Source organism: Bufo bufo, chromosome 6, assembly GCF_905171765.1.
Source record: "Bufo bufo chromosome 6, aBufBuf1.1, whole genome shotgun sequence".
NCBI lineage: Eukaryota > Metazoa > Chordata > Amphibia > Anura > Bufonidae > Bufo > Bufo bufo.
In genome coordinates, this window is record NC_053394.1 from 328,233,084 (window position 1) to 328,258,325 (window position 25,242).

General features: G+C 45.8%; 1 protein-coding gene across 2 annotated transcripts in view; it reads left to right on the top strand.

Moving 5' to 3' along the window:
* Positions 1-25,242, top strand: part of LOC121003168 (arf-GAP with SH3 domain, ANK repeat and PH domain-containing protein 2-like) — a 138,083-nt gene that overhangs the window by 39,809 nt on the left and 73,032 nt on the right. For both annotated transcript variants that reach the window (XM_040434795.1, XM_040434796.1), the window contains exon 2: positions 19,241-19,313. In XM_040434795.1, coding sequence (XP_040290729.1) covers positions 19,241-19,313 — 73 coding nt within the window. The remainder of the gene's footprint in view (positions 1-19,240; positions 19,314-25,242) is intronic.

The following is a 25,242-nucleotide window of genomic DNA, read 5'->3' on the forward strand; positions in this document are numbered from 1 at the left end:
CACACCAGAAAATTAACTCCCTCCGCCAAGCAAGATGATCCTTTGTCCCAGCCTGTCAAACCCTGAAACCATTTCTGTGTAATTAGTACAGCTTGCCATGTTCTAGGTGATAGGTGATAAATTATGCCGTCCAAGCATTTTCTCAGTTTTGTCAGGGCTGCGTCATCTAATCATAAGATTGCTAAGGCCACATCCCCAGCTTGTGCTTGCTGCATCCTGCATTTTAAAAATACTCCGAGTGACAGTGGAAAATGTCACGGCAATTTCAGCTCCTAATTTAGAATATATTTGCATCCATGTGTGAGGTGTGTGTGATATGACAGCGGTTTAGATGTATATATATATTTTTTTCTTAAGGGTACTATTGTGGGAAAAGATTCGGTGTAACTTGGGCTTTCGAGTCCAGTGGGTGTTCCTACTTGTGATTGATAGGCATATCTATATGCCAGATAACGCACCAAAAGCTGTCAATCATTCAATGGGGCGATCCTCCAAACTACTTACCCCAGAGTGGGGGCTTATTCACATGCCTGCTTTCATTTTGTGGAAGCAAAACTTGGGCCGGTTTTGCCTTGGCGCAGGTCCGAGATCAGGGTGTGTGTCAGTATTTTCTCATGGTGGTTGATCTGTTTTTTGGCATCTATTTTCTATGTAGTGGATCAGTGAAAAATGGACCATACATGGATGGCATCCATATGCCGTCTGTTGCTTTCGCTGATCCGTTGGAATGAATGGGCGTGTTCTGTCTGCACAATGGACCAAAGCAGTACGCACCCAACAGTCCATGGAAAAACACGGATATCTGAATACACTTTTAGAATTCAAGGGATCCATGTGCTATCTGTGGAGAACATGGACAGCACACTGATGTAAATCACTGACTTGTGAATATGCCCTAAGTAGGGTACATACCCGTAAATCGACTGAGGCTAAGCATAATTGCTAGAGGCCAACGTGGCTCTATTCTAAATCCTCATACAGCCTCCATATACTGCTATACATGCTCTGTGCACAGTATTCTGCTGTTTGCCTGAGCCCTTACATTGTATGTCTTGCATTGTTGCCAAGCTCTGCATTTTGGATTCTGCATTCAGCTTGCCAAGTGATATAACTTAAAGAATAAGAGCAGATGTTCAGGTGTACATGAGATAAAATTCAAGTGGGGTCAGATATTAAAGAAACTCTCTGGTCAGTACTGATACGCTGTGTTACATCTAGTGCAGGGCTTGAGGGGACAGAGCATGACACCCAGATCCTTGATTGTTCTCATAAAAAGGTTCTCCGGTTTCATAATGAAATTTGTTTTATCTGCCTAGTGTACCCAAAGCACATATTTTTGCCTATATCAAAGTTTTTTTTTTTATGTCAGAACATTTCTTCCATCTTTTTTTCAGCCTCACTGCATCCTGGCAGGATGTCTCCCTGCTTTCATCAGCTTCCTGCTGAGTTTTCTAGCCATACACAACATGCTTTGCTCTGTAATCTTTCACAGGACTTGCTCCACCTTACGTGGAGAGTGGAGGTGTAGGGAGTGTGACTACATCAGAGAGAACAGTGTGGTAGGTGTCCCAAGCCCTGAGGAACATTACATAGCAAAGCATGCTGGGATTACTTAGAAAACCCAGCAGGAAGCTGAGGACAACAGGAAGTGCTGCATGTAAACATCCTGCCAGTATGCAGTAAAGCTGAAAAACGAGGAAGGAAACTGCTGACATGAAAAACAAGTATGTGGGACAAAAATGTGCAGTGTCTTGGAGTAGGACACAAATGTTTTCAAAAAGATTATTAAGAATGATATGTTATGCCTACTAACCAAAATTGCAGTTATTAAATTCAAGACATATAGGCTCCACCCAGGGAATTCCCCCAGACTATGTGGGACCACCTATCCTGCACATTTTTGGCCTGGGGCAACCTGAATTTTCAGGTACCGTCACAGAAAAAAATTAGAGACAGTTTCTGCGGATTTGGGACTGTTGGCAGCTATGGTTATCTGGTTATCTGAAATTGTGTCACAAAGAGTCTTATGGAAAAAAAAGTTTGACATAATTTTTCAGGCTGGTAAATTAGTGACAACTTTGTAGGAAGCACACTTCCTTATCACTTCCCTAGTTGTATTTTGGCAGTATGTTTGTCATCCTGAGGCCTCCCACGTGTCATTGTTTTCTCGGCTGGAAATTTTAAAAGAATGAATGCATCTGTATTATCATGATAGGAGTAGGAGTAGATTATTTTAGCCTTTATTGAGCTTGGCACTGACAATAAGTGAAAGAGGCAGCATTGTAGGCTAATGAATTGTAGCGCTGCTAGAAGGTCCCCTATTCCAGATGTATTAGATGTATTATTTTAAAAATATGGAACCCCCACAGCGTGATGATAGGTTTATTTGAGTTGGCAAGAGTGCCATGTTTTGTGCTTTCTATGTTGCTTATTGCTTAGTGATGCTGCAGAATAAGGCCTCATTCACACTGTTATTACCCACTCATCGTACTCTGTTTCTAATAAGCAGCAGAGTCAGGGAGGCCATTTGGGACAGTTTAGGAGCTATTCAGTCGACCGTTTTTTTTTTAGTCTGTGTCCGATCAACATTTGTTTTGCGGATCACACGCTGATCAATTCATTTCAACGGGGCTGCAAAAAATGTGTGCTGTCTGCATTCGTATGTCTGTTCTGCCCTGCAAATATAATTGTTCGTTTTGCAGACCAGAATAGGCATTATTACAATTGGGGCCTTCGAAAAGCCTGGGATGTACACGAACCGCATCTGTATTTTAGGGATTCACGATTTGTGGACCGCAGAACGGATACGGTTGTGCCAATGCCCCCATAGTATTTTTTTTGGGCTGAGAATGAAAAAATTCTATAGTTGGGGATCGATTGTGGGCAGATCTATAGGTTTAAGTAAGGCAAGGTCTGTGCTATGGTTTTGATTTACCACAGACGTACAGTATGTAATTGCATGCTTTTTATAGTTGAGTACATCTGTTATACCATATGCTTCATACTTCTTGTATACAGTCGTAATGATAAGCATGGTTGAGTACCCTTTACATGTGAGGCCATACACTTTAAATAGTTGTTGGCTATCTCTCTTGATTCTCTTATCCATATGCATGCTCGGCCAAGAATGCATGCGTAGTCAATTGAGAGAGGGAAGGAAACTGCTGCTGGACTCTTCTGGCAGAACCTTTTTTCCCCCACTAACAAAAGGATCAGGCAGTTGAAACCAATGTGCCCAATCCTCATCTCCCCCAACATCAGCAGTCGTTGGGAGGCCACCATATACATTCTTGCCAACACTGTTGTTGGTAAATTTGGGGCATGTAAGCCCTGCCCCGGGGATGCCCATTTAAGGGCAGACTCACATAAGCACACCCAAGACCACCCATTTATGGTCTTAAAGGGGTTGTACCATCTCGGACATTGGGGGCATATCGCTAGGATATGCCCCCAATGTCTGATAGGTGCGGGTCCCATACTTAGAACAGAGCCGGCAAAGTCCCAAAGGGCGCACAGGCCATTCGCGGCCGCCCTATTCATTGCTATGGGAGCGCTGAACATTTTCGGAAGTAGCTTGTTCCTGCACTGTTTGGTGGATGTAGTTGGTTACTGCACTGTTTGGTGTAGAGTTATTTCGGGTATCGAACTTTCGATACCCAATCAATACTTTTAGCCTGGTATCGATACGATACCGGGATTTGTCTTTTATCGATACTAGGCCAGTATCAGAGAATATGGAAAGCGCTGCTCACAGTGTGCGCCATATTCCCTCAGCAGCACAGGGAAGAAGAAAGCGGTCTCTCCCTCCCCCTGTGCTGCTGCTGCCGCTGACACCAATGAGAGCGCAGAGGGGCGGAGGACGGGGGGGCAGGGCGCACTGCGCCACCAATGATAACTAACGTTTAATACATTACAAATGCAGGCGGCGGCAGAAAAACATTGCCAGCACCCTGCCTGTGACAGGGCGCTGCGATCCGTTGTAATTAACCCCTCAGGTGCGGCACCTGAGGGGTTAACTGTCGCTGATCGCAGCACCCTGTCTGAGGCAGTTTGTCGGCAATGTGTTTCTGCCGCCGGCTGTATTTGTAATGTATTAAACGTTAGTTATCATTGGTGGCGCAGTGCGCCCTGCCCGCCCCGTCCCCAGTATTAAAAACATTGGTGGCGCAGTGCGCCCTCTCTCCAGTATTAAAATCATTGGTGGCAGTGGCAACAGAGTCCCCTCACCTCCTCATTGGTGGCAGTGGTAGCTTCTGATCGGAGCCCCAGCAGTGTAATTGCGGGGCTCCGATCGGTTACCATGGCAGCAGGACGCTACTGAAGCCCTGGCTGCCTGCCATGGTGAGCTCCCTGCTGCTGTGTGCATAAAGCACAGGGCAGCAGGGAGAGTGAAATGCTATTCACCCTAGTAGAGCTCTATTAGGGTGAATAGACAATCCCAGGTTCTAGCCCCTAAGGGGGGAAATGGTTATTAAATAAACTGTAAAAAAAAAAAAAGTTAAAAACCACACCAAAATTTTAAGTATAAATCACCCCTTTCCCAATTTTACATATAAAATATATAAACAATTAATAAATAAAATATTACATATCACCACGTCCGAAAAGGCCAAACTATTAAAATATAAAAAAAATCTCCTATGCGGTGAACGCCGTAAAAGAAAAAAAAGAAAAGAAAAACTGTGCGATTCTCCCTTTTTTTTTTTTTTTTGTCACCTTGTCCCCCCAAAAAATAGGATAGAACTATTCGATTATGGGCCAGACGTTCCATAAAATGGAGAATGCACGTGGCTTTTTTTGGCATTTTATTTTTTCGCGTGGTATGGAAACAAACCTACTTTGTTCCTGCACCATTTGGTGGATGTAGCTGGTTCCTGCGCCGTTTGGTGGATGTAGCTGGTTCCTGTGCCGTTTGGTGGATGTAGCTGGTTCCTGTGCCGTTTGGTGGATGTAGCTGGTTCCTGCAGTGGTGCTCCAATTGAAGTGAATGGGAACAGTGCTGCAGTATCCAGCTCTGTCCACTACACACGGAGCTGTCCTTCTGCTACTAGAGCTACTGTAGAATTGCTGGTCAGCGGGGGTGCCGGGAGTCGGACCCCCGCCGATCAGCCATTGATGGCTTATCTGGAGGATAAGCCATCAGTATAAAAGGACCTCAAAACCCCTTTTGACGACGCACAATGTCAGATTGCTTTCTTGGTTTTTATCCTCTTGACACTTAAATCTTTTTTTTTTTCTGATCCATTTGTATGCTAATTTATATTGCGGAACACAAATGGCAAGTAAATAGCTTTCTTTTCATGTAATTTGTGATTTTGATTGCTGCTATGTTACGGTGTTTTGCAGAACCTAGGTTGCGATGTTCCTTTTGAATCATTTTTCCTTTTCTCGACTAGCAGTTTTCACAAATGCTACTGGAAATCCTCCTCCTGTCCTCTTCCAGAATTCTGCAGCATGCTGCGCTCCCCCTGTTTTTCCGCCATCTGTTGCCGTGTTGTTTTGTTGGTAGATCTTTTACAGTTGGATTTTAGCAGATTATGAGAGGACCACAAACTTCCTCTTCTATAGTGTTTTACTTTTATTCTGTTATTTCTTAAATGAATGAATTAAAGAGGACCTTTTACCTGAAAATGCAAGTTAAACTAAAGATGTACCCTTACTTGCCGGCCCCCGGTGGTGCTTATTCAGTTCTTCATTTTGCACTCAGTGCCCCCGTTCGTTCGCGGTGCCCCCCGCAATATTTCCCGCCTTCTATGCTAATGAGCCATTCGGCTCAACTGGGCGGGCCTTCAAAAGTTCTTCCGGGCGTGTCTTTCTTCTCCCTGGCACGGAGCGCATCCAACAGTGCGCTCCGCTCTTAGCCAGGGAGAAGAAGCTCCAGTTCTCGCGAGACCTGGAGCGATTTCATCCATCCTGAGCCGCCGCTTCCGACGCTGCTCCAATGCTCGCTGCGGGAATCCAAGATGGCGCCGGCTCAGGATGGATGAAATCGCTCCAGTTCTCGTGAACTGGTGGCCTATCCTCAGGATATCCTCAGTATCTGACTGGTGGTGGTTCAAACCCACCAGTCCCGCAGACAGAGGTCGCACTCCATTTTTTGCAGAAGAGTAAAAATACTACTCTGACCGTTTTTGAGGAGTATTTTTACCCGAGGAGGAGTACAAAATTTGCAGTAATTCAGATACATGATATATAGGCCTATACTAGCTCACATCTGCGTTGGAGGCTGTGTTTGGAGCCTCTGTTGCACATTCTGTCAAAAAGGCCAGACAGAAAAGCCTTATATGAAGGACTTTTTTGTCTGGTAAAAAGAGAGATCCCGAACGGAAACTGAGTGGTCTCCATCATAATCGGGGGTGGGGGTCTATTCAGCTTTATCCCTGTCAGTTAGGCTGGGTTCACATCACATTTTTGGCATACATTTAATGTACACACAAAAAAATTACCAGACGCCATACTGTAGCATCTGTCACCATAAAATATACATAAGTTTACATGTTGGACTTTGCAGGATGGAAAAACATGGTACACTAGGCTTTCCCATCCTGCAGAGTTCTGCAAAAAAAAAAATGCCCATTGAGAAACAGGACAGTCTCCTCCTCCCTGTACCGATGCTATTTATTAGCATATCAGGCGGGAAAAGTGAACGGGGGGCACAGCGGGGCAAACGGAGCACCAGACAGATAAGTTGGTAAGTGACCTTACAATCCATACACTATGCCCTACATAATCTGCTAGTTATTTCATAATGTCTGGACCCATGAAAGGTCCTCTTTTAAGACTTAAAGAGAACCTGTCACATCCCCTGACTTCAGTGTTTTATTAACTACTTGCATTCCTCATATAATAATAATTCTGGAGCATCTATTCTTTTAACTGTATGTTGTGCTATTCCTCGATGATTACTACTAGCAGTCTGCAATAAAGATATCTATCTCTCTGTCTGTCTACTACCTACCTACAGCTGTCTGGACAGCTTAACAGATCACTGCACTAACACTGTGAGCAGGGAAGCTACTGAGCATATTAATCCACCACTAAGAAAGTGGACCAAAAGGATAAACAGCAGGGGGCGCTGCCATAGAGGAAAATGTAATGTTGCAATGCTCCATGCATTTGATAGTGATACTTTTTGTGGAATAACCCCTTTAAGAGAACCTTAGAAAGACACAAAAGCAGATAGAGATAGTGGGAAGATTTACATATACTGGTGCACTGCTGACATCTTTCCACCACCGAACAGCACATGTCTACATGATCCATAAACAGGTTGGGCCCATCATTATTTTCTACTACATTTCTGCCAGAAAGTCAACATAAATGAGTTGCTCTGGAATGAAGGCCCACCGACTTTTTCTGACATGTTCTTACCTTTAGGATAAGCTGGCAGATAGACTTCATAAATATGGCCTCCAGACATCTCCTGTAGGTACATTGATAAATCCACCCCTACATTTCTATACTCTGGTATGTATTTATGTCCCGGTATATAGATGCCATATGTAGGTAAGGATATTTTTGATTTTGGTATCTCCACCATTGGATTCCCTGTGCCTCATAGAGGGGAATTTTTACTTTGCAAGATACAGATGGACATGTTGCCGGTCTTCCTGGATTGGATGGAGCTAGCGTTCTAGTAAATGTACCTTCTGTAAAGATTAATAAGAGCAGTGTGTCAATCATTCGGGGAAGAGCTCGGCATCTGGAGGAAGCGGTTTCTAAGGAGACCAGAATCCGAATAATAATGAGAAAGCCTTGGAAAGCAAATAGCAATTACTCTCAGCTCCAACGTCTGCTGAGTTAATTTGCTTTGTGCAGTATGGAGCCTTCACAAAGGAAGCTTTCTACTTGCCACAGAGTCTTCCTAGAGAGTTTTCTTTTACAACGCACACAAGTGGCCGACTATTCATAGTAATCATCAAAGTAAAGTCTCTCTGCCGAAATGCGGAGCCTTTATCTACTTATAGTTTTGGTCTCCATTGAGTTGTCCATTGCTTTTTTGTGTTTTATTACAACTTGAGTAAAGGACCACCTAAAGGGATTTTCCAGGTCTTACCTATTGATGACCTATCTTTAGAATAAGTCATCAATATCCGATCGGTGGCACCCCTGCCACTCAGCTGTTTTCACTAGCTATGGCGCAGGAACCAGGCATGGCTACCATACAATATATAGAGCTGTGTAGTTGTGGTACAGGAACCAGACACGTCCACTATACATAATATAGAGCTGTGTAGTTGTGGTGCAGGAACCAGGCACAGCCACTATACAATATACAGAGCTGTGTAGTTGTGATAGAGGAACCATGCACGTCCACTATACATAATATAGAGCAGTGTAGTTGTGGTGCAGGAACCAGGCACGGCCACTATACAATATACAGAGCTGTGTAGTTGTGGTGCAGGAACCAGGCACGGCCTCTATACAATATACAGAGCTGTGTAGTTGTGATAGAGGTACCAGGCACTGCCACTATACCAGGGCTTGACAAATTTCCTTGGAATCTAGGAGCCAGCTAAAAAAGTTAGGAGCCAGGCGGAGCCGCGTCATAAAATCTATATTGCGATATAATTTTAAGCATATGCGATATATATCGCGATATATTGTTTTCTATATTTGGGGTGGTGTTTAAACTTTTTTTTTTTTTCTTTTTATTTAATAACTATTAGCCTCCTTAAGGGCTAGAACCCTTGTCATATTCACCCTAATAGAGCTCTATTAGGGTGAATAGGACTTTACACTCTCCCTGCTGCCCTGTGCTTTGTGCACACAACAGCAGGGAGCTGACCATGGTAGCCAGCCTCTGATCAGCCCCTCCAGCCTCTGATCAGCCCCTCCAGCCTCTCCCTCTTATCAGCCCCCTCTGGTAACAAACCCACCCCCCCCTCCCTCCCCAGTATTAATCATTGGTGGCAGTGGCCACAGGGTCCCCCCCCCCCATCATTGGTGGCAGTGGGCAGTTCCGATCGGAGTCCCAGCAGTGTAATGCTGGGGCTCCGATCGGTTACCATGGCAGCCAGTACGCTACTGAAGTCCTGGCTGCGATGGTATGTTAGTGAGCAGCATTATACTCACGTGCGCCGTGATCGCCGGAAGCTCCTTCTCATAGGTCTGTGCGGCGCATTGCTAATGCTATAAGCATTAGCAATGAGCCGCACAGACAGAAGAAAGAGCGCCCGGCGGCCACAGCGCACGTGAGTATAATGCTGCTCACTAACATACCATGGCAGCCAGGACTTCAGTAGCGTGACTCCTGGCTGCCATGGTAACCGATCGGAGCCCCAGCATTACCCTGCTGGGACTCCGATTGGAACTGCCCACTGCCACCAATGCAGACAAACATTCCCGGCACCCGACCTCTGACAGGACGCTGTGATCCGCGCGATTAACCCCTCAACTGAGGGGTTAATCGCGCGGATCACAGCGTGCAGTCATAGGGGCCGGATATGGCCGGCGCATTGGTATTCAGGCATTCATTGGTGGTGCAGTGGCCACAGTCCCTCCCCTCCTCTTCCTACTCTGTTCTCATTGGTGGCGCAGTGGCCACAGTCCCTCCCCTCCTCCTCCTACTCTGTTCTCATTGGTGGTCAGCGGCAGCTGCGCACAGTGGGGAGGGAGGGATTCCTCTCCTTCTCCACTATGCCGGCTCAGGAAACCATGGTGCGCGCCGAGAGGGGCTGACAAATACCCAAGCGCCAGGACCAAATTCCTGGTCGCCATGGCGACCTGGCACCTGGGATTTGTCGAGCCCTGCACTATACAATATACAGAGCTGTGTAGTTGTGATAGAGGAACCAGGCACGGCCACTATACAATATACAGAGCTGTGTAGTTGTGGTGCAGGAACCAGGCACGGCCACTATACATTATACAGAGCTGTGTAGTTGTGGTGCAGGAACCAGGCACGGCCACTATACATTATACAGAGCTGTGTAGTTGTGGTGCAGGAACCAGGCATGACCACTATACATTATACAGAGCTGTGTAGTTGTGGTTCAGGAACCAGGCTCGACCACTATACAATATACAGAGCTGTGTAGTTGTGGTGCAGGAACCAGGCACGGCAACTATACATTATACAGAGCTGTGTAGTTGTGGTGCAGGAACCAGGCATGACCACTATACATTATACAGAGCTGTGTAGTTGTGGTGCAGGAACCAGGCACGGCCACTATACATTATACAGAGCTGTGTAGTTGTGGTGCAGGAACCAGGCATGACCACTATACAATATATAGAGCTGTGGTGCCTGTTCTGCATCAGAACTTGTAAAAACTGCTGATCGTGTGGGTGCTGGGAGTCAGACCCTCCTTGATCTGATATTGATGACCTATCCTGACTCATCAGTAGGTAGGTCCTCATCAATAGGTGATGGGTCCTCATTAACCCCATCTCGTATGGGATTCATGAATGTAACATATATTACTCAATACTTCTTATCCAGCCACTTGTATAACATTTTCCAGTGCTAAACTGGCAATTTCCAATATATTTTAATTTTTTTAGTTTTAATCGCTGAAGACCCTGTCTCTGTGCCTACAAGTCATCTCAGGTGGAGCTGCTGAATATCTGTATGCAGTGCAGTCAGTGTACTGTGCCATGTGCCACTTGTGCAGGAGGTTAGGGACTGGGTGCCCACCAGGGGATTCACCTGCTCCCTTGCCAGCTAGTCTGGGCCTGCCAAAGGGGTTTCTATAGATCTCTGCAATTCAGACATTACAGATCTGATCTTCTTACTTGTATCTATTGCGTGTCATTAGGTGACTTTGTTACCCCTTTTAGGATCAGTATTTTCCAGGGAGATGTCTACTCAGAGCAGAAGCAATTGATCTGAATTAGACCCCTTTCATAGGAGAGTTATCACATACAGTGGATATAAAAAGTCTACACACCCCTGTTAAAATGTCAGGTTTCTGTGATGTAAAAAAACGAGACAAAGATAAGGCTACTTTCACACTTGCGTTGTTATTTTCCGGCATAGAGTTCCGTCACAGGGGCTCTATACCGGAAAAGAACTGATCAGGTATGTCCCCATGCATTCTGAATGGAGAGTAATCCGTTCAGTTTGCATCAGGATGTCTTCAGTTCAGTCGTTTTGACTGATCAGGCAAAAGAGAAAACCGTAGCATGCTACGGTTTTATCTCCGGCTAAAAAAACTGAAGACTTGCCTGAATGCCGGATCAGGCATTTTTTCCCACAGGAATGTATTAGTGCCGGATCCGGCATTCAGAATACCGGAATGCCGGATCCGTCCTTCCGGTATGCGCATGCGCAGACTGAAAAAAAGGTGAAAAAATAAATGCCGGATCCGTTTTTGCCGGATGACACCGGAAAGACGGATCCGGCATTTCAATGCATTTTTTCGACTGATCAGGCATTTTTAAGACTGATCAGGATCCTGATCAGTCTTACTAATGCCATCAGTTAGCATACATTTTGCCTGATCCGGCAGGCAGTTCCGGCGACGGAATTGCTTGCCGGATCTCTCTGCCGCAAGTGTGAAAGTAGCCTCAATCATTTCAGAACTTTTTCCACCTTTTAATGTGACCTATAAACTACAACTCAATTGAAAAACAAACTGAAATCTTTTAGGTAGAGGGAAGAAAAAATATAAAAATTAAATAATAAACTAATACTTTGTTGAAGCACCTTTTGATTTTATTACAGCACTCAGTCTTTTTGGGTATGAGTATCAGCATGGCACATTTTGACTTGGCAAGATTTGCCCACTCTTCTTTGCAAAAACGCTCCAAATCTGTCAGATTGCGAGGGCATCTCCTGTGCACAGCCCTCTTCAGATCACCCAACAGATTTTCAATCGGATTCAGGTCTGGGCTCTGGCTGGGCCATTCCAAAACTTTAATCTTCTTCTGGTGAAGCCATTCCTTTGTTGATTTGGATGTATGCTTTGGGTCGTTGTCCTGCTGAAAGATGAAGTTCCTCTTCATGTTCAGCTTTCTAGCAGAAGCCTGAAGGTTTTGTGCCAATATTGACTGGTATTTGGAACTGTTCATAATTCCCTCTAGCTTAACTAAGGCCCCAGTTCCAGCTGAAGAAAAACAGCTCCAAATCATGATGCTGCCACCACCATGCTTTACTGTGGGTAGGGTGTTCTTTTGGTGATGCGCAGTGTTGTTTTTGCGCCAAACATATCTTTTGGAATTATGGCCAAAAAAGTTCAACCTTGGTTACATCAGACCATAACACATTTTCCCACATGCTTTTCGGAGACTTCAGATGTGTTTTTGCAAAATGTAGCCTGGCTTGGATGTTTTTCTTCGTAAGAAAAGGCTTTCGTCTTGCCACTCTACCCCATAGCCCAGACATATGAAGAATATGGGAGATTGTTGTCCCATGTACCGCACATCCAGTACTTGTCAGATATTCCAGCAGCTCCTTTAATGTTGCTGTAGGCCTCTTGGTAGCCTCCCAGACCAGTTTTCTTCTCGTCTTTTCATCAATTTTGGAGGGACATCCAGTTCTTGGTAATGTCACTGTTGTGCCATATTTTCTCCACTTGATGATGACTGTCTTCACTGTGTTCCATGGAATATCTAATGCCTTGGAAAAAAAATTGTACCCTTCTCCTGACTAATACCTTGTAACAATGAGATCCCTCTGATGCTTTGGAAGCTCTCTGTGGACCATGGCTTTTGCTGTGGGATGCGACTAAGAAAATTTCAGGAAAGACCAACTAGAGCAGCTGAACTTTATTTGGGGGTAATCAGAGGCACTTTAAATGATGGCAGGTATATGCTGACTCCTATTTAACATGATTTTGAATGTGATTGCTTAATTCTGAACACAGCTACATCCCCAGTTATAAGAGGGTGTGCACGCTTATGCAACCACATTATTTTTGTTTTGTTTTGTTTTCTTCCCCCCACCTAAAAGATTTCAGTTTGTTTTTCAATTGAGTGGTACAGTTTATAGGTCACATTAAAGGTGGAAAAAGTCCCGGATTTCAGTGGCTGTCCCGGTACGGGTGAGGTATGTCCCGCTTTCTGGCAGCTGTCCCTGCGGCTATAGGAAGCAGAGACAGTTGCCATAATGAAGCAGAGAGCCGTCGCCGGCATCGGCTCCCTGCTTCATCATTCCTGCCGGCTCTCCACTCCTCTGGTCTGTGCGGGGGTGTGGCCGGCAGTCAGTTTCGGTTCCGCCTCCTTCACAGACTAGAGCAGCCGATGTCCTGCTGCTGCTAGGAACAAGGTAAGTATGCAGTGTTTATTTTTTTTTACATTCTTTGAGGGGCACAATGTGGGCATATTACTGGGTGGCACAATGTGGACATATTATTGGGGGCACAGCTGGGCATAATTCTGTGAAGGCGGCACAATGTGGGCATAAATACTGTGCAGTGGCATGAAGGGGGAATAATTACTATGTGGGGGCATTAAGGGGACTGGGTGGAATTAGGTGTATAGTTTAATGTTTTGGGCAGAGTTAGAGGCGTGGTCTAGTGCGGGAAGAAATTGCTGTGGCGCGCAAAGCGCGACTCACAATGTGTCCCTCTGTTGATTTACAAAGTTTGGATGTATGTTATGCAGTAGTAGATGGCGAAGAAAAGCTGGAGCAGAAGCTTCTTTCTCCTAGGTGATGCATAATGTGAAAAACTTATTTGGCGGCTCCTTAATTGGTTGTATTAGATGTATACCATGGATGCTATGTACTGTCTGAGCTGTTCAGTGAGTCCTACAGGCTTCCAGTTCATATAAAGCTATAGATTTTGCTTTGTATATAGAGCATTATGCACACTCCCTATATAATCTGTCCCATGATTGGGCATATCTATAAATCTAGTACATGTCCTGCACCCTGTGCTGCCACTCCCTTTCATGTCTTTGCGCTGGTCGTCTGGGAATTACTGGGGAAGTAGTTTGCTGAAGACAAATGGGTCCCTACTTGAGAACTGGCTCCATCAGAAACCTGATTTATCTTTACTCCTGTGTATACATAGCGCAATCCTTCTGTAAAACGCAGATATTAGGCATGGGGTCTGCTGACATGGCAACTTTATGGCAAAATCCCTTTAAGGAAATTAAGTACAAGTTTAGAAAAGAAATTGTAATTTTTCAGTTATTCATATTTAGCTAAAATATTGAAATTGCTGTGAGAAAGTATTATGTATATTGACCAAGCTTTAAAGTCGCAGAATGTATGCGACTGGAGTGCTTCAGGGACCAGCAGGATTAGGTCTCATGCACACGACCGTTGTTTTGGTCCGCATCCGAGCCGCAGTTTTTGCGGCTTGGATGCGGACCCATTTACTTCAATGGGGCCGCAAAAGATGCGGACAGCACACCATGTGCTATCAGCATCCGTTGCTCCGTTCCGTGGTCCGCAAAAAAAATATAACCTGTCCTGTTCTTGTCCATTTTGCGGACAAGAATAGGCAGTTATATCAATGGCTGTCCGTGCCGTTCTGCAAATTGCGAAACTCACACGGACGCCTTCTGTGTTTTGCGGATCCGGAATTTGCAAACTGCAAAACACACAAAGGTCGTGTGCATGAGGCCTTACATGGCAGGTAGTGCTGTAGGTATTTGAGGGAGTCCAGACAGCAATCTGCTTGGTCTAGACCAGGCATGCTCAACCTACGGCCCTCCAGCTGTTGCAAAACTACAACTCCCAGCATGCCCGAACAGCCTACAGCTATCATCCTACTGCAGGGCATTGTGGGAGTTGTAGTTTTACAACAGCTGAAGGGCCGTAGGTTGAGCATGCCTGGTCTAGACAATGGGGGTAATTTATTTGTTAGCCCCTGTGCTACAGCGCAGACTTCGTCCTAAATTAGGGGCATCCTCTGGCAGTCCGTGTACCTAGATTGAAATGTGCTCCAGTCCCTGACTGGGCTAGGTTTCAGTCATTTACACCTAGAAACAGGTGTAAATGTTAGTGAATTTGGTGGGGCTGATGGTTTCATCTCCGCCATTCCCCAGTGGCGAGGACAGCGTGAAAACATTGCGTGCCTCTAAATTTAGGCGCACAGTCATTTACCAAGTCACTAGACAGTCTTGCGATTTTATATATATATATTTTATTTTTAACGACAAAAACTTGTAGGGGATCAGGATAAATTACCTCCAATGACTACAATGCTTGGATGATCCTGCAGTCACTGTATAAATGCTCTACATTCAAGAACATAAGTGTACATGTACAATGTTGGATTTTTCCCTCATGGTGCTATTAATTTTGCATGCAGTATTATACCATTGTGATTTTATAACATTTCAGAATGTGATTTTAAAGCTCCACACTACTGGAAAATGAAACAAGAACACCTGGAAAACTTAATGTAATTGAGCTGAGACTGACAAAGGATAAACTGCTAGTGGTGCTTGGTCAATGATCAGGTAGTGCACTGTTTATTTTGGGTTCTGAAGCAGGGTATATGTTGAGGCAGGGTCACATTAATACTGGGACTGGGTAGGGTGACGGATTTCCCATGCAGAGCAGCCAACATGCACCTTGGCTGAACGACAGGTCCAAGTAGCTTGGAACATACCACAGAAGATATTCAGCATCAGTAAGGGCAAGGGGTTTTCCAACACTTTTTAACAAATGACCTACATCTGATCGGTGGGGAATCGACACCTTTGACCCCCACCAATCAACTGTTTGAGAAGGCGCTAAGGCTCTTAGGCCTTCTTGCAACTTACTAAGCACAGTGCCGTCCATTGTAGAGCAGCTAAGCTGCATTCACTTGACCAGAGAGCACCTGATCCCGCTGCTGAATTTGGTCTGTTGGGCTACCGGGCCGGCAGTTCTGCTCCCACGTGCACCGAGGACAACATTCATCGATGGGGACACACGTGACCGCTGCAGCAAATCACAGACCACAACAGTGACCTGCTCCTGTGAAGCAAGGGGAGCAGGTCATCGTTGCAGCCTGTAATTGGATGCAGCGGTCACATGTGCCCCCGTCAACGAATGTTTGTCCTCGGTGCACGTGGGAGCATAACTTCTGGCCCGGGAGCCTAACAGACTGGATCAGGTGAGCATCACCCCCACCCTGAGTCGGGCACCCCCGCCTCAACATACACCTTGCTACTGAACCCAAAATAAAGGGTGCACCACCTTGGTTGTGTGATCATTGGCCAAGCTCTACTAGCTGTTTTATATATATTTCTCTGCTCAATTGCATTGTTTTCCAGGTTTTCTTTTATCGTTTTATTGTATTGTAGTATAGTATTTTTGCATGGTATTATATTTTTATAATTTTACATAATGTACTTTTACAGTGTGATTTTATTTATTGCAACATATCACAGGAAATAAGTCTCACTGTAACCTTAGAGCTCAGGCATCGGGCAGAGTCCAGTGCATGGAGCCTATGCAGTTCCTCTGTACAAAGCCTGCAGGCTCTATCAAACTAGGTACATGCGGAAACTCCCCCCCCAATGGATGACAAACGTTCTAATGTTGTGTCCTTTGGACTTAAAGGGCATTTCAGGCACATTACTATTGATTTCATAAGGTCATTAATTAAAGACAGAGCTAATGACCGCTTCAGTTCTTGGGTGATTTATAAAATAAAAAAAATCTGCATTATGGAGAATGATAATGGGCCCTTGGTGCAGTGTTAAAAAATCACCAGTATCTTAGAAAAAGTCATTGTGTAGAGCTGAAATGCTTCAGTGGCACTCCACCATCTCTGTTGGGTGCAGCATATGGGGCCTGACCCGATCGGTACATCAGAATCGAAGCTCTGACCTCCAGAAAGTTCATGCAGAACACTCTACTTTATTCGGCAATCCCAATGTAATGGGAAGGTTTTTGGGCAACATTGCCCTCTTTAGATACAAGATGCCACACTGGGAGTGAGGAGAATTGGCGCTGGAAATGCCTGATTGGTAATACGCATTACCGACCACGCTCTACTCTTTCTAACAGCACCAGTTCACCTTTTTCAGACAGTGACATCTGAAGAAGGCCATATAAGCTAAATACGTTTATGTTGGGATTGCCAAATGGAGAACAGTGTTCTGCACAAGTTTCATGCAGTACAAAGCTTTTCCAGTTTTCTTGAATGGTTCAATGACACGTGCTTCACATATTTGCACAACAGCAGGAAGTATTTCTAAAGATAGGTCTCTTCCAAGTAAGCCACTCCACATGTATCTTCACTGTGATCTTCTTTAATTATAGTTTGCAGTATAATTGGGGTGATACGGTTTCTTTAATGTGTTCTTAAGACTGATATCAGAGCTAATGCTACATGAGTAGACCCCTGAGATTTTACATTGGACTGAATGTCCAATTGGCTATGGACAACATTTTTGCGATTGCACGTTACTCCTTTTGGGCAAATAATATTTTTTCGATTGGTCTTTATTTAAAATGTTCAGCTGTCAATGTGACATCAGCACTGCAGCCAAAAAAAGCCGGGGGAACCTAGGCGGCAGCATGGGGGTCTGTCTGGTAAGTAATCGTCTTTTCATTATGACAGGTCAGTCCCCTGAGTTGTCCGGTTTCCTATTGCACCTAGACAACCCCTTTTAGGGATTAGACAACATAAGGTTTGTTTATTGTCTGTTACCATGGAAATGTATAGGTTTGTATAGGAGCTGTAGACAGAAATTGTTAGGAAATGTTTAATTAAGACAATTTGCAAAGTTGCTTTATATTTCATTGTAGATACTTTGGGACAATGCTTTTTTGTAAGGTGGAAAGGGCCTTCAAATCTTCAGATCAAATATTGTTTGACAAAAATTATGGCCATTTGACTTTCCCGTTTATTATTTCTTATCCCAGTTTACAATGCAGTATTATTACAAAGTGTTTGGCTAACTCCAGCAATAAATAGGTTAATAGGAAATCTGTATGACGACTCTGCGGTGACTCACGCACGAAAATCCAGAGCGGGCCAGTTATTGGATTGGGACTCCCAAAAGGATGTCTTTAATTGCATCAACTCTGATATTTACCCAGTCTGTTTCGTGTGCCCATCCTCCAAGATACACTGTTCTGCTGCCAGCCTCCCAATGGTCACAACAGTAATTGTTCAGAACTTTCACATTCCAGTGCCTCGGGACCCGGGAACATTAACACCTTGCAGCGGTCCATGTAGAGTATATGCGTGAAGCATGGATGAGAAGTGCGCTTTTTTTAAATCTCATTCTGGCCCCTGATGCGACAAGTTTCCTGATATTTTCTTTCATATTAACCTGATTATTAAACAGCCGTCATGCACGGATCATTGGGGGTAAAAACTAGATTTGCATTTATTGGTCCGCATGGGACTGCAAACCCTGCTGATTGACGTTCAATGCGTAAAACATTTCAGCACTCATTGTTTCGAACACATGAAAGAAATGACCTGATTTTTGTCTGGTTTTGTTTGAGTGAATCCCCTGAGAGTAGGGGTAACAGCAATCTAAAGAGATGACGAAATGAAGCTTTGATCAGAAACACTTGTTTTGTTACCGTTGTCTGTGTTTTATGCCGTGGTTACATTAATAGCAATTATACAATTCCTAACTTTACAATGCGTAATCTAAGAAATGGATTAAAAGGGTTTTCCAAATGTGAGTGTTAGGCTCTGGCTGCCAGTAATTAAGACACATTTCTTTGCTACCCGGCATTCATTGAATTCAGGGAACGATTGTGTAATAGGTGGTTGCCCTTGTTGCCCCCGTCAGCTAATTAAAGTGTAACTGTCATGATACTGACCATTTTTGTAATATACTTTAATTGCTGGAATCGCGCATTTCTATTAGAAAAATACCTGTAAAGTGGCCAATTTTGAGCCTCTGTTTACATAACACAGTCAGTGTTGAGCAAGTCTCCACAGTTATGTAAAAAAAAGGCTCAAAATGGGCCATTTACAGCTATTTTTTCTAATAGAAATGTGCCATTTCAGTAAATAAAGTATATTACAAAAATGTTCAGTATCACTGCCCCTACACATTCCAAAAATAAAAAAAAAATAATGATGGTTACACTTTAATAAAATAAAAACGCTGATATCTACACAAAGGAGTCATGTATTGAAATAGAACCAAGACCAATACAAAGTACTGAGAAGCGTGCATCTCACGTGTAAATTGGTGACAGATTCCCTTTAATGTGCATTTTGAAGGACTCAAGGGCACATTTGAGGCTTCATAATATGTTGTACTGACCACCCCTTCATGGATTTCATTTCATTGATGTAGCTTAGAAATCAAACGTGAAGCTCAGACGTCAGGAAGGCATCCAAATCTTTATCTTAATCTGACGTAATTTATTTTTTAGGCCCTGGACAATGACCGAACAGTTCTCCACAAGATGAAGAAATCTGCCAAAGCAAAGAACAGCGCAGGCGAAGGTAGGCTCGAAGTACCACTGGCCTGTATACTTTGTGTGCCTCACTTGACTGTTTCTTATATAGTGGGCCTTAGCTGCCTTGTATATGCACAATATTAGAAGGATTATTACTTTTAGATTATAATCTGGCAATGGGCGCTGAACTATTAGTTTGCCCGATTTTTAGACTGTTATTAAATCATCTGATAAGAATAACTATCATGGTTGCCTAAAAATCCAACATAGGTCCCATTGATACCTTTTCTTTCTGCCAGTGTATCATCCCTTTACGTCTTCTTCCTTTTTGTGCATCCACAAATGGTTTACAGTTTCTTGGCTCGAGGACAGTCACTTGACATCCAAAGAGAAGCATAATGGAATGCTTCTTTATTGTCGAGATACCATCCAAAAAATTTTGCTTACGTGTCTCAGGCTACAGCAGCCCTTTTTGGTTTTTTTAAAGGGCAAGTGTAGCCTGAAAAGCAAAAGCCATTTTTACTACTTTGTACTCTTCCATCAATCTGGTTTTTATGACTTGGTGCAGTGCTGGATTTCGGATATTGTATTCTGTGGAGTTCCAACTCACCGTGACGCGCACAGTCCAGGGGAATGAGAGGCTACGGATTGGCGAGCTGGTTGACGGTGGAGACCCAGTGTGTGCAGTGCAGACATAATGTATTCAGTATCATTTACTTACAAAAATCTCAATGACTTTCAAAGTCCAAGGTCCTGTTCTTTTTTTGATGTTTTAGATTTCCCATCAGTCATGCACATATGAAATTGGTCTTCAGACCTTGACCTTTATGAAGATGTGGTCTCAATAATGGTTCCTTTGGAGGATGACATCAACATCACAACAGTCCAAATCTAGCTGGCTCTTTATGTGAGGATGGCTAGCAAGCTGGGTCCTTTGGTTTTATAGAGTCTGCTGTGTATATATTTATATGAAATGTAGCATCTATATGTGAAACCGAGAGAGAGATTTCTCTTTTTTCCATGAACTGCGCTTCACTAATCTGGCATTCTCGCAATGGTTTGTTGGGGAGGAATACAATATCCTGTCTCTCCCCATTTATTGGCAGGTGGTGCGGGAGACATGTTAATACTGAAGTCCTTTCATATCTTGTCAAACGACATTTGCTCTCTGGAGCTTCCAGGAGCCTCCTGCTGAGCTGCAATGCTCTGCCTATCTTTTTTCACTGCTAGCTGTCCCTGCATGGGCACAGGGAGGGCTAGATGATCGGAAGGCACACACCAAGATATAAATTATAACGTACAGCATGCCCAGCAGTGCAGTGTGCGGGAGAGGAGGCTTTTTGGGTTTTTAGGTCATTTGAAAGCCAGCAGCGCATTGTCTTTACTGGCTGTGCAGATGTTGGAATTATGTCAGTCAGTGAAGACTTCTTGTGCTATACTTGAGCAGGTTTTCAAATGCCTTTTCAACCTCTGAGCCTGTTATTTTTATGTCAGGGTTTTTAAGTGCCAGATGCATATAAATTGCTTTAGGTAATCCTGATTAGACTTGAAATATACTTGACAGAGCAGATGGGATTTATTTTCTGTTGGTGCTTTTTCTTGCCTGGTTTCTCATTGTAAATACTCACCCAAATGTGTTGATTCACATACTTACCGTACCAGTTGAGCTCCTTTTCTGTGGCCTTCCCTCTGTATATTTTGTGTGTGTTTAGAGAACATACTGTATCTGGTGGCATAATTTTAAATACAAATGGGTCGGAGAGGGGGGAAACAAGAGGAAAAAAAACTTACCGTGGACCTTTCATGAGGTGGGGAGGGGAAGACCTGCAAAGGGAAGCATACTTACCTGCTTCCCAGCTCCTTTGTTCCCTAGCCTTTGTTTGGGTCCCCTGCTGTCATCATCCACCTTGACAGTGCTGCAGCCAGTTGTTCTTTCTTCATGTGGATGTTGACAGCGGAGGACCTGAACAAAGCAGCTGGGGTTGGGAAGCAAAGGTGTCGGGAGTGGACCCAGCACTAGAGAACAGATAAGTATGCTTCTATTTGTATATCTGCTGGGGAGGAGAGGTTTTTCAAAAATCCCCCAACGGTGCCAAATGTCTCTTGACACTTATTTAAAGAAAGAAGCAGGAACATTGATCGGAAGGGAGTGTAGACCATACAAAAACCGGTGGAGAATATTTATCTCCTATTTTTGTTTTGTACTCGTGCCATTACTTGTCACATGATAAAGGCCGACGTTCCATGACATGATTTCATCATGGATGGAATGTTGCTACAGACAATGAATATCGACCGCCTTGTTCTTGTCATGTGATATTGAATTAGGGGTGGGCGATATGGCCTAAAATCTATATTGCGATATAATTTTAAGCATGTGCGATATGCGATATATATTGCAATATATTGTTTTCTATATTGGGGGGGGTTAAACTTTTTTTTTTTTTTTTACTTTTTTTTTTTTTTTTTACTTTTTTTTTTTTTTTTACTTTTTTTTTTTTTATAACTATTAGCCTCCTTAAGGGCTAGAACCCTTGTCATATTCACCCTAATAGAGCTCTATTAGGGTGAATAGGACTTTACACTCTCCCTGCTGCCCTGTGCTTTGTGCACACAACAGCAGGGAGCTGACCATGGCAGCCAGGCTCTGATGTGCCCCCCCCCAGCCTCTGATGTGCCCCCCCCCAGCCTCTGATGTGCCCCCCCCAGCCTCTGATGTGCCCCCCCCCAGCCTCTGATGTGCCCCCCCCAGCCTCTGATGTGCCCCCCCCCAGCCTCTGATGTGCCCCCCCCAGCCTCTGATGTGCCCCCCCCCGCCTCTGATGTGCCCCCCCAGCCTCTGATGTGCCCCCCCTAGCCTCTGATGTGCCCCCCCCAGCCTCTGATGTGCCCCCCCCAGCCTCTGATGTGCCCCCCCCAGCCTCTGATGTGCCCCCCCCAGCCTCTGATGTGCCCCCCCCAGCCTCTGATGTGCCCCCCCCAGCCTCTGATGTGCCCCCCCCAGCCTCTGATGTGCCCCCCCCCGCCTCTGATGTGCCCCCCCCCAGCCTCTGATGTGCCCCCCCCAGCCTCTGATGTGCCCCCCCCCAGCCTCTGATGTGCCCCCCCCCAGCCTCTGATGTGCCCCCCCCCCAGCCTCTGATGTGCCCCCCCCCAGCCTCTGATGTGCCCCCCCCCAGCCTCTGATGTGCCCCCCCCCAGCCTCTGATGTGCCCCCCCCCAGCCTCTGATCTGCTCCCTCCCTCCCCAGTATGAATCATTGGTGGCAGTGGCCACAGGGACCCCCTCCCCCCCATCATTGGTGGCAGTGGGCAGTTCCGATCGGAGTCCCAGCAGTGTAATGCTGGGGCTCCGATCGGTTACCATGGCAGCCAGGACGCTACTGAAGTCCTGGCTGCGATGGTATGTTAGTGAGTAGCATTATACTCACGTGCGCCGTGGCCGCCGGGCGCTCCTTCTCATAGGTCTGTGCGGTGCATTGCTAATGCTATAAGCATTAGCAATCCGCCGCACAGACAGAAGAAGGAGCGCCCACTGCCACCAATGATGGGGGGGGAGGGGGACCCTGTGGGATATGGCCGGCACATTCATTGGTGGTGCAGTGGCCACAGTCCCTCCCCTCCTCCTCCTAATCTGTCCTCATTGGTGTTCAGCGGCAGCCGCGCACAGTGGGGAGGGAGGGACTCCCTCCTTCTCCCTCCACTGTGCCGGCCGGCTCAGGAGAAAATGGTGCGCGCAGAGAGCGCGATCATATCGCGGTCTGGCGATATGGTGAAAATTCATATCGTGGCCCAAATTTATATCGCATATCGCCTATACCGCCCACCCCTATATTGAATGCTCGTCATCACTCTAGTCTTGTGTTGAGTTGTGTTGTAATCTCCTGATAAGTCTGTGGCCATGAGCATTGCTGTGCAAGAGAAAACTGTGAAGGGGCTGCAGTAGTGGTTTAGCCCCCACATTCTCTGGATTACTAGAGGTCCCAGAAGTCAGATCCCCACCAATCAGAAAGTGATTCGATATTTTAGCAATTGGAGATGGGAAAGGTCTGCATGACAACACTGTACCTCTCAGTAAGTGGACATGTTGCCTTTAAACATCTGTCTACACTGCACAATGCTGTCACTAGCTCGGCACTGCTACGCTGAGCTTGTCGCTGAGCCACGGGCACCTGGTACGGCTTTAACCAGACTTTTGCCTGGGGCTCAGTGACAATATCACGGTGGGTTACGGAAGGGCGGTCGGAGAACACATCCGTATCACGACTAACTCACTCCTTGGCCCCCTGAGTCTGTTTAGCGGAAAAGGCTGTCAGTAATCTTTTCTGTGGCAGCCACTTCCACTGTAGCAGAGGGACCGGAATCTCTTCCCCTAGATAAACCGGCCGTGGGCTGTTCTCAGTACAGGTCTCCCTAACCTTCCAAGGTTTTACTAAATTGACATGGTAGACCTGCCTCTGCTTTTGCCGACCTGGCTGGCGTACCTTGTAATTTGTGTCTCCAACTTTCTCTGATGTTTTGTAGGGCCCCTGCCACCTAGCGAGGAACTTACTGTCGACAGGAGGCCTAAAAACCAAAACCGGATCTCCCCGGCCACCATTACGGACCCCAGATGCTCGATTATAGGCCCGATTCTGGGCTTGCTGAGCTAACTTCCTATGCTTCTTACCTATCCTATTCAGTGGGATTGTCTCCCCCTCACCCACCGGACCTACCGTGGGCCCCTCCGGCTTGGGTTTCTGGTGTTCTAAAACGTCAACTCTAGGCCAGGCCTCTCTACTGGAGCTTTCCCTATCTCCCGGGGATCAGTATGTACAATGGCCGGCCACAGGGCTGAGAACAACGGAAAGTCTCTTCCTAGTATCACTTTATAGTGCATGCTGGTGGTTACGGCCACCTCATGGACCCGCCTGCCGACACACGTGCTTAGGGACACCAGAGCAGTGGGGTACTCTTTTAACTCTCCATGTAAGCTGAGCACCCCGACTTTCCGGCCCATAAACTTGGTGGGTTGCACCAGGGAAGCCCTCACAAGGGTTACCCGACTCCCTGAGTCCAGCAGAGCCACCACGGGAGTGACTCCCACCTCCACCTGACACAAAGGTTCATTATTGAAAGTTTCTGGAGTGTCTGACGCACTGACCCCTCTGGCATACCATGACTGTTAATACCCAAAGTTTACGCCCATGGGCTCGACCAGGTGGGGACAGTCGGCCCGTATATGGCCGGGCTCATGACACCGCCAGCAGATTATCGGGTTCCAATCCCCAAAGGGCACATCCCGTGCGGTCTTTCTCAGCTCAGGCCACCGGGTCTGGGGCGGGGATTTTATGGATTTTGTTACACCCTTCCCCAGAGTTCCCCCCCCTGGAGTTCCTCAGTAGCCCCATACCGTTCGACCAGGTCCACCATCTCCAGGGCACAAGTAGGAGACGTCTGGCCAACCCAGCGCTGGAGGGGTGGTGGCAATGCCCTCCAGAATTTGTCAGCTACAATACGGTCTAGCATAGCAGTGGGACTCAGTACGTCAGGCGGTAGCCATTTTTGCAAGAGATGCAGAAAATTATAATACTGAGGTCTCGCTGGCTCAGCCGGGGTTAAACTCCCACTGATGCTTTATGATAAGTTGGGTGCTGGGCTCGGACCAACACATTCACCCCCAGTCTCGCCAGGATCTTACCCTTGACCTTATAGTAGTCTGCCGCTTGCTCGTCCGATAAATCAAAGTAAATCTATTTGGGTCCTGATGCCAGGAACAGAGCAATGACCTCAGCCCACTGGTCTCGGGGTAGACTCTCCCTCACGGCCACCTTCTCAAACACCGCCAGGTAGGTTTCGATGTCATCCGTCGGTTCCATCTTGGGGATCGCCGTACGGACCGCTTTCCGGGCATCGTGGACTCCCTGAGATACTCCTGTCTTCTCTAAGGCCATCACGTGTTGAAGCAGCCGCTGGTTCGTTTCTTGCTGTTACTGA